The sequence below is a fragment of the Carcharodon carcharias genome, chromosome 1, assembly GCF_017639515.1.
Source record: "Carcharodon carcharias isolate sCarCar2 chromosome 1, sCarCar2.pri, whole genome shotgun sequence".
NCBI classification, from domain to species: domain Eukaryota; kingdom Metazoa; phylum Chordata; class Chondrichthyes; order Lamniformes; family Lamnidae; genus Carcharodon; species Carcharodon carcharias.
In genome coordinates this window covers 124,618,634-124,629,388 of record NC_054467.1, presented here as the reverse complement: position 1 = coordinate 124,629,388, position 10,755 = coordinate 124,618,634, and the positions used below count along the sequence as shown (strand labels likewise).

General features: G+C 41.5%; 1 protein-coding gene across 1 annotated transcript; it reads right to left on the bottom strand.

The window, feature by feature from the left end:
• Positions 1–846: 846 nt before the first annotated feature.
• On the bottom strand, positions 847–10,228 carry smim20 (small integral membrane protein 20). Its single transcript, XM_041189247.1, has 3 exons — positions 10,067–10,228; positions 4,250–4,306; positions 847–1,834 (listed from the first exon to the last, which is right to left on the bottom strand). Exons 1-3 carry the CDS (start codon positions 10,173–10,175, stop codon positions 1,797–1,799), a joined length of 204 nt encoding a protein of 67 aa, XP_041045181.1. The 5' UTR covers positions 10,176–10,228; the 3' UTR covers positions 847–1,796.
• Positions 10,229–10,755: the final 527 nt, after the last annotated feature.

Sequence of the window (10,755 nt, the reverse complement as noted above, 5' to 3'; positions counted from 1 at the left end):
AATGTAATTCCCAGAGAAAACCATAACTTTGACGTAGCCCTTCTCTTCTCATGCACACAGACAAAATTTGTCAACAGGGATGCCAGCTCAATATTTTTTTCTAGCTGTTTGGTGGGTGTCATCCTGTATTCTAGATATCGCAGGTCCAATAACTGATAATTACAATTCCCATGATCTATCACTTTCAGAGGCACAATTTATATTTAGCAATTAGAAATCCCTAGGTCCTGGTCAAATTATCAGTTTCAGCATCAAGCATTTCAAAGTCACATAGCATAGCAACTCTGCCCCAACAATAACTGCAGTCTCAGAACAGCACCCCCTTGTGTACCAATATGGTATTTTCTTCCATTTCTTGCAGCTACCATCTTGATGAGGAGTTATCTAATTGTGCAACATGATCGTGATTATTTCAGCCACAAAACATGTTCTCTTACACACACAATATTGAGGTGTTATGAATTTGAGGGGGCATTTTATTATAGGTGCAAGCTCAGTACAAGGCTCAAAGTATTTTGTATAGAAGGATAGTTGTGTGATCATTAATTAAAAACTAGGCCATTGGATTTAGATCTGAAGTACAAGCTCTTTTGCTGAACTTTCCTTTTGGTTAAGTAACTCCAAGTCATTTTTAAGTAATTAATTTACTTTTTACTGCACTAAATGACTAACAACTGGCAGTTCCTGGAACTTGCCATCCTAGTATTCTAAATTGCAAGGTTGTTTTCTTGTACATAATAGTTTTACTTTATATTGTTCCTTGAAACCCAACTGTGCACGTTTGTAAATGAAAATCATAAACAATGTTGTGTACCCCTCTGTAACAAAGCAATTGTCAGGTGATTGTTACCATAATATATTTTTTATTCAATAAAAAGCTTCATAGCACACATCCTTCAGGCAAAACACACATTCAAGTAGTGTATTACAAGTAGAAAGTACAAGAAGGAGATCAGTTAGAAAAGGACAGCACACATCCTTGCTAGTTCAGTAGCTTTTCCTTCAACTTGACTCTTTCTTCCCCTGTGAAACACAGGGAAAACTTACAGGTAGGGAAGTTTTGTCATATTACAGAATGGTGTTTTGCTGTATTGCACAAACTTGACACTGTAACATGTTCTGTTATCCACTTGGAATGTTCACATGATTTATTTCAGACTCTTCTTATTTTAATTACTTGTAAGGTTTTAAAACAGATCTGCATAAATATGAAACTTCGAGGACTGTTAGTTCTCCAAGATATTGGACAAGAAGTTGATGAAATTGACAAGTAATTTGCAATTTTTTCGTGACTATCACTGGAATATCTGTGAACCTATTATTAATCCTTAAGGCCTCATCAATTAAAGTTCTGTTGTTCATCAGGATAAGGGCTAATGACTTTTTAAAGATTTAACATTAAATATAGTGTCCATACATTTGCAGTTTGTTGCAATTATTGCATAAATAAACATCTTGATAAATTTGTGAAATTAGGTGGAGTCACTGCAGTATACAAATGTAAGACAACATAGCCAATGATTGAGAAATAAAAATCAAACAGTACCTTTACATTCACATGATTCCAGAAAAATGTCACATTTAGCTGTGACTACGTCATGTGGGAGAAAGTCACAACAATCCAACACTACAAATGTGGGGAATTTTGCAAAAACACATTTCAAACAGTGTAAATCTTATCTTGAAAAGACTGAAGTAATGAGTTGCAGCCAATGGCAATTTCTTTTCCACATCACTCAAAAAATAATTAGCAAAAAATAGTCAGCCTCTGGGATTCTTCATGATCAATGGTGAGATTACTTCCTATTGAATGGGTCAGACCAGACTTTCATTCCTTTAAATAAAGTAGACAAAAAATTGTCAAGTGGGGATCGTGACAAATTAGGTTATGCTCTCAATGTATTCACATTCAGGAAGATAGGCAAATTTAAAATATGAACTAGAGATTAGAGAATTAAACGTTAGCTGTCAAGTGATATTTTACTTGAATGGAACTGAGTTATCTTATAATGCCAAGAATGAACCACAGATATAGTAGTAATGTGGTAATGTTAATGGACCAGTAACCTAGAGGCCTAACCAATAATTCAAAGCCAAATCCCACCACAGCAGCTGGAGAATTTAAGTTGAGTTAATTAAATAAATCTGGAATAAAAAAACTGAACATTAGGTTCACTGATGCCCTTAAGGGAAGGAAATCTGTCTTCTTTATCTGGTCTGGCCTATGTGACTCCAGAACCACAACAATGTGTTTGATTCCTAACTGCCCTCTGAAATGGCTGAGCAAACCACTCAGTTGTATCAAACCATTATCAAAAACTAGAATAATAAAACTGGATGGATAACCTAGGCTCCAGACACAACAAAGGCACGTCCATCTCCTCACTAAAGGCCTTGCATTAAATTTCAGCCAATGCACAGACTCCTCCATCACAATTTTTTTAAATTCATCCCAGGGATGTGGGCGTCACTGGCTAGGTCAGCATTTATTGCCCATCCCTAATTGCCCTTGAGAAGGTGGTGGTGAGCTACTTTCTTGAACCACTACAGTTCATGTGGTGTAGGTACACCCACAGTGCTGTTGGAAAGGGAGTTCCAGAATTTTGACCCAGCAAAGGTGAAGGAATGGCGATATATTCCCAAGTCAGGATGGTGAGTGGCTTGGAGGGGAACTTTCAGGTGATGGTGTCCCCATCTATCTTCTGCCCTTGTCCTTCCAGATGGGAGTGGTTGGGGGTTTGAAAGGTGCTGTCTAAGGAGCCTTGGTGAGTTACTGCAGTGCATCTTGTAGATAGGACACACTGCTGTTACTGTGCATCAGTGGTGGAGGGAATGAATGTTTGTGGATATGGTGCCAATCAAGTGGGCTGCTTTGTCCTGGATGGTGTCAAGCTTCTCGAGTGTTGTTGGGGCTGCACCCAGCCAGGCAAATGGGAGTATTCCATCACACTCCTGACTTGTGTTAGGCTTTGGGGAGTCAGGAGGTGAGTTACTCATCACATGATTCCTAGACTCTGACCCCTCTTGTAGCCACAGTATTTATATGGCTAGTCCAGTTCAGTTTCTGGTCAATGGTAACCCACAGGATGTTGATAGTGGGGGATTCAGTGATGGTAATGCAATTGAACATCAAGGGTATTGTCTGTCCGAGAGACCTGCCATCTCATGGCATCAGGTCAAACATGCAAAACGAAACCTCTTGCCAATAAATCTACTATCCTCCCTCAGCTAATGAATAAGTACTCCTCCATATTTAACACCACTTGGATGAAACATTGAGGGCAACACCGGCACAGAATGTACTCTGAGTCGGGAACTTGAATTCTATCACCAAGAGTGGTTCGATAACACCAGTACTGATTTAGCTGGCCAAGTCCCAAAGGACACAGCTGTCAGACAGGCTGCTGCAGGTAGTTAGGGAACAAGGGAAGCACAAGGGAAAACCTATTCTACCTCATTCACACCAGTCTATCTGATGTAGATACATCTGCCCATGAAAGCATTAGCAGAAATGACCATCACAGAATCCTTACGGACACCGATATTCATATTGATTTTAACTAAATCTCCTTTTTACAGAATTCACCAAAGTGGACATTTTGTTGAAGACTTTCATGTAAAAATTATTTTGTGTAAAGCCTATTACAGTGCCAATGGCACCAGTTATACCTTTAGGCAACAGTGGTAGGAATATCAATGCTATGGGTGTTGTACCTTATTACCTGGATTGCAGTCTTTTTCCGTCCCACAAACTACTTGGAAATATAAATGTTTGCAGCCCAGAAACAGAAGACCAAATGGATTTCAGTTTACAGCACATAGATGTCCTTATATGAAAACCTGGTGTATTTACTGTTTAACGAGTAGAAAGCATCAACAAATGTTTGTGTATAATGAGCCAACTGAATATGGTTTGTAGCAAACCATCAAAGTAACAAAGGCAACAGTATTGTTATGTGGCATTTGCTGCTTTTTCAGAAGAACGGATCAAAATAACAAATACTACAAATTTAAGAAAAGCAATGCCAGACACAACAGCAAAAAATTATCCAGCTAAAGGATTGGATGTATGAAATAAAAACAAAACCAGTTTACTCAGTTATTTGTAGACTTTGCAATTTTACTCAGTAAACACAATCATTTGTCTTGACAAAGTAATTTAGAGGCAAAAAAAATCAATATTCCAAATTAGGCTTTATTCCTGAATGAGAATAATCAATGACTGAGCACCAACCTCCTGAATACTCACCTCCAGGTTGAATTTCCTCCTGCTTTATTCCAGTTCTGTTCACCTTTTGTTCCTGCTCTGTTGAAAAACAGTTGTGTAAAGTAATTATTTATTCACTCCAAGACAATAATGGTCTGATCCTGTTTCTGTATGTGTGACTGTAGGACTTACTGTGAAGTAGAAATATTCAGAACAAGTAGTTTTACAAGACAACCAACAAAAATCATCTGACGTGAGTAAGATCATGTAGTTTGCAGGATTAGCATAAGAGTCAGGACAACGACATAATGGCTTCACCTGCTCTATACAACCACCAATGATTTTTGTTCACTTTTAGTAGCCGGGAGAAAAAGATCTGTTTTCATGTGAGATTTGTTGGTGTTAGCCACAACCTTCCAATTCTTAGATACAGGGGTGATGCCAGAGGGCTGAAGGATTGCAAATGTTGCACACTTGTTCACATAAATGGGGTGGGGGCAGGAAGGTTAAATCTGGCAATCACAGGCCAGTCAGTTTAACATCAGTGGTGGGAAAGCATTTAGAAAATAATTTAGGCGAGAATTAACAGCTATCTGGACAATCATGAACCAATAAAGGAAAGTCTACATGGATTTGTTAAGGGCAAACCATATTTGACCAATTTGATTGAGTTTTTCAGCGCAATTGCAGTTGACATTGTGCTTCTTTAAATTTGTTTTTGGGATATGAGCATCACTGGCAAGGCCAGCATTTATTGCCCATCCCTAATTGCCCTTTAGCTACCTTCTTGACCGCTGCAGTCCACGTGGTGTAGATACAGCCACAGTGCTGTTAGGCAGGGAGTTCCAGGATTTTGACCCAGCAACAGTAAAGGAACAATGATGGGATGATGTGTGATCTGGAGAGGAACTTCCAGGTGGTCTGCTGCCCTTGTCCTTCTACGTGGTAGAGATCGTGGGTTTGGAAGGTGCTATCAAAGGAGGCTTGGCAAGTTGCTGCAGCAGATCTTGTAAATGATATGCGCTGCTGCCACAGTGCACATGGGGTGCACAGAACGAATATTTAAGTTGGTGAATAATAAAGCAGACTGCTTTGTCCTCGATGGTGTCATGCTTCATGTGTGTGTTGTTACAGCCTGACTCATCCTGAAAAGTGGAGAGTATTCCATCACACTCCTGACTTGTGCCTTGCAGATGATTGTCAGGCTTTGGGGAGTCAGAAGACTCCCCACAGAATTCCCAGCCTCTGACCTGGTCTTGTAGCCACGATATTTATATAGTTGATCCAGTTAGGTTTGTCGACTTTCAAAAGGTGTTTAACAAAGTCACACATATTAGGCCTGTTAGCAGAATTGAAGCCCAGGGAATAAAAGGGGTAATGGAAGTATGGATATAAAATTGGCTTAAGGTTAGAAAACATCCTCAAAATTGACCTGAAACGTTAATTCTGTTTCTCTCTCCACAGATGCTGCCTGACCTGTTGAGTTATTTCCAGCATTTTCCAGAATCAGCAGTATTTTGCTTCTGTATTTATAGAAAACATTAAGTTGTGATAAATGACTAATTTCAAAATGTGAGAGATACACAATTGTGCTGTCAGGGTTCAGCACTAGGAACACTTGTTTCTGATCTACAATAACATTTTAGACTTGGGGGATTCAGGGCACAATTTCAACTTTTGCAGATTGCACAAGGTGTAGTAAAGTGAACAATGAAGAAGTTAGTAAGAGGATGCAGGCGGGCATGTGGAATGGGCAGATATATGGCAGATGAAATTCATTGCAGAAAAATGAGGTGATACATTTTGCTGAGAAGAACAAGAGACAATACACGCTAAATGATAAATTTGAAGGGGTGTAAGAACAGAGACATGTGGGGGCTGAACAAACTGCACAAATCTGGCAAGAAAGATAAACAAAACAGTTAATAAAGCATCAGGGATTCAGGGGATTTGAAGGAGAGCAGGGTTAAAGTCAGGAGGATGTGCTAAACCTATGTAAAACACTAGATTGGTTACAGCTGGAATGGTGTTCTTTTTACAAATTAATTCAAAGGATATGGGTGTCACTGGCTAGATCAGCATTTATTGTCCATCCCAACATGCCTTTGAAAAGGTGGTGTTGAGCTGCCTTCTTGAACCACTGCAGTCCAAGTGGCTAGGTACACCCACAGTGCTATAGGGGAGGGAGTTCCAGGATTTTAACCCAGCAACAGTGAAGGAATGCCGATATATTTCCAAGTCAGGATGGTGAGTAGTTTGGAGGCGAACTCCCAAGTGGTGGTGTTCCCATGTGACTGCTGTCTTTGTCCTTCTAGATGGTAGTGGTTGTGGGTTTGGAAGGTGCTGTCTAAGGAGGCTTGGTGAGTTCCTGCAGTGCACCTTGTAGATGGTACACACTGTTGTCAATGTGCGTTGATGGTGAAGGGAGTGAATGTTTTTGGAAGGGATGCCAATCAAGTGGGCTGCTTTGTCCTGGATGGTGTCAAGCTTCTTGAGTGTTGTTGGGGCTGCATTCATCCAGGCAACTGGGGAGTGTTCCATCACACTCCTGACTTGCATCTTGTGGACAGGCTTTGGGGAGTCAGGAGGTGAGTTACTCATCACATGATTCCTAGACTCTGACCCCTCTTGTAGCCACAGTATTTATATGGCTAGTCCAGTTCAGTTTCTGGTCAATGGTAACCCCCAGGATGTTGACAGTGGGGGATTCAGAATGATAATGCCACTGAATTCTCGTTTGTCGGTGATGGTTATTACCTGGCACTTGTGTGGCATAAATGTTACTTGCTACTTGTCAGCCCAAGCCTGGATATTGTCCAGGTCTTCTGCATTTGGACATGGACTGCTTCAGTACCTGAGCAGTCGTGAATGGTGCTGAACATTGCGCAATCATCAGTGAACCTCCCAACTTCTGACGTTATGATGGAAGGAAGGTCCAAAGCTGGGCACCGCACTTTAGGAAAGATAGGTGAAAGTGGGTGATTTAGCGCAAGTAGGGATGGATAGCCCCACTAGGGATACCAACTGTGATTAAATGTACACTGTCTCTCCTGCCAACGTAAGACAATTGCCAATATCCACATGTGCACTGGTCCGCGTTTGCACAGAAATCCAATGACGTCACTGCTGGACCCTGCAGCCTGGAACTCAGGGTGGCAGGAGGAGGGAAGGAATTTCTTATGGGAAACTAAAATCTTTTTCTTGTGGTTTATTTTACTGCAATCATGTTGGTCAGTGATTGCTTTGTGTTAGGCGAGGCAATATAGTCTAATGTTCATAGTAACCTACAATCCACTTACATTACTGGGATAGTGAAACAGATTTCATAAACACTAACCAACGTGACTGCAGTAAAATACCTCCCACGAGGAAAAGGTTTGTTTCCAGTCTGCAAATCCTCCCCATCTAAGGCCCTATAAAAGGAACTTCCAAAATCCATAATAACAAATAACAGGAGGAGACCATTCTGCCCCTCGAGCCTTCTCTGCCATTCAATAAGATCATGGCTGATCATCTTGTGTGTGGATTTCCACATTCCCATCTAACCCCGATAAACTTTGAGTCCCCTGGCTAACAAGAATCTACCTTGGCCTTAAAAATATTCAATGACCCCACCTCCACCACCTTCTGAGGCAGAGAATTCCAAAGTCACACAACTTTCAGAGAAAAAAATTCTCCTCATCTCTGTCCTAGAAGGGCAACCCCTAATTTTAAACAGTGCCCTCTAGTTCTGGACTCACCCACAAGAGGAAACATCCTTTCAATCTCCACCTTGTCAAGGCTGTTCAGTGGAAACAAGCCATCTGTCCAACCTTTCCTCATAAGACAGCCCACTCATTCCAGGTACCAATCTAGTAAAGCACCTGTGAACCGCCTCCAATACATTTACATCCTTCTTTAAATAACGAGACCAAAACTGCATAGTATTTGAGGTGCAGCCTCACCAATGCCCTGTATAACTGAAGCATAACATCCTTACTTTTATATTCAATCCCTCTAGTAAAAAAGGATAACATTCCATTAGCCTTAATTCCTTGCTGCACCTGCATACTAACTTTTTATGACTCACGTACTAGAACAACTGGATCCCTCTGCACCTCAGAATTATGCAGCCATTCTCAATTTAAGTACTTCCTTGCTTTTTTGTTCTTCCTGCTGAAGTGCACAGCTTCACATTTTCCCACATTAAACTCCATTTGCCAGATCTTTGCCCACTCACTCAACCTATCCATATCCATCTGCAACCTCATGTCCTCTTCACAACATACTTTCCTACCTATCTTTGTGTCACCTGAAAATTTAGTTACCACGTCTTCACTCCCCTCATCTAAGTCATTGATGTAAATCGGAAAAGTTGAGGTCCCAGTAAAGACCCCTGTGGGACGCCACTTGTCACATCCTGCCAATCAGAAAAATACCTATTTATGCATACTCTGTTTTCTGCCAGCCAGCCAATCTTCTAGCTATGCTAATATGTTACCCACTACACCATGCACTTTTGTTTTCTGTAATAATCTTTGATGTGGCACCTTATCAAATGCCTTCCGGAAATCCAAGTATAGTAAGTCTACAGGCTCCCTTTTATCCGTTGTGCATGTTACTCCTTCAAAAAACTCCAATGAATTGGTTAAACACGTCATCAGTGTCAGTCCAGGATATAAATTCACAATATTTTCTGCTCCAACTGCCAGCACCAGTGATGACCGCACATGTGCTCTGCTGCACATTGCTCCGTTAATATAGCAGCCATTAAAACGGGCCTGTCATCAGCACACAATTGCGCATGCACGGTGCTGGCAGCAAACACAGCCTTAAATATATTAGTAGAGGTTTTATCACACAATTTGCTGCCATGTTCCAGCCATTAGTCAGCCAACACGTCCATCTTTGTGATACACTACCTTCCTATGCCAACTGGAAAGCAAAAAGACTCATTACCCAATTGGATGATGATTGACTGTCAGCCAAACAGCACCTCAACCACCCCCACCCCATCCCATTTCCAATATTTTTATATCTGGTAAAGAAAATGAAAAAAATCTTTTTTAACATCCCTATGATATTTCTCCACGGTTGCACACAGCCATGTCGTGAAGATTGATCTTCAATTCCTGGAGACTCCAGGCCAATCCTGGAGGGTTGGGATCCCTCGGCTCCGCTGATAAGATAGGATATGGGGTCTTAAGATGAGCTCAGCAATCAGAATCAAACAGGACACAGAGGATTGCCACAGTCTGTCTGGGCTGCTGTGAGATTAAAAACATTGGACTTGTCCTGCTATCAAGTTACAGGAAGCAATGGCTGTTCAGCCACAAGAAGTGCGACACAAAAGCAAAATACTGCGGACGCTGGAATTCAGAAATAAAAACAAAAAAGAGAAATGCTGGAAATACTCAGCATCTGTGGAGAGAGAGAGAGACAGAGAGGTGAAGTTTCAGGTCGATGACCTGTCATTATAACAGGTCTGACAGGTAACAATATTTTAGTGGAGCAGACACGAGGCAGCGACTAAAAAAATAAAAAATGTTTTAAAAATCTCACATTATGTCAGCTCCTTTTATATCGGTTTTGTGACTGGTTGCTGACACGTGGCCTCCACTCAGTGACAACATCAAAGTAAATGTTAGGTTGTATAAGAGAGAGTTCGAACCAGTTACTGTTTGTCCAAACCAATAAACTTTTAAATTAAACGGTCACGTGCCCGAAGACATCACATTGACCCTTCACCCCGAAACACCGGTGCCACCCACAGCAGGGGCGGGCCCAGTAGGGTGATTACTGCGGCTCTGCAGCGGCCCGATCCTTCTCAATCTCTCTCCCTCCCTCCTCCGCCTCAGGTTTACTCCAACTCTCACTCACGGTATTCCTCGGTGTAAATCAACGGCCGGAAGTAGATAGGATAAAAGGCGGCTCCTAGAAGAGCGGCGAAACCGCCGAATAACAACACCACCCGCGCGTGCTTGGACATAGTGCGCTCGGTGAGAGGGGACGGGCAAACCGACTGCTCCGTGAATCGCTTCCGCTTTCGGGGGCGTTACGCGTGCGCGCAGAATAGCAGCATTGAAGCCATCTTTCGGACAGGCAATTGCTGGTCATAGTGGAATCCCAGGTAGCCATTCGCTCCTTTGCGCATGCACTGAAGCCCACCTGCAGCCTTTTTATCTCTTTCCTTTTCAAATATTTACTTAGGGTTCAATAATAGTCTTTTTTGCATAAGTGGTCATTTATAAAAAAAGGCATTTGATAAGGTGTACCATGAAAACTGATGCTTATTGACCTTGATGGTCAAGGTTTTAGAGTAATAAGAAATCTTTATTGGGAACAAACTGCCGTGTAAAAGTTGAGAACAATCTAAGTGATTCTGAGAAGATTAAAAGGGGTGGTCAGGCCCGGCTGACCAACTGAGATACGGGGCCCAAAATTGCTCATAATATTTTAAATGTGGTCTGACCAGAGCCTTATAAAGCCTCAGCAGCACATCCCTGCTTTTATGTTCTAGTCCTCTCGAAATAAATGCTAACATTGCATTTACCTTCCTAACTAATGAC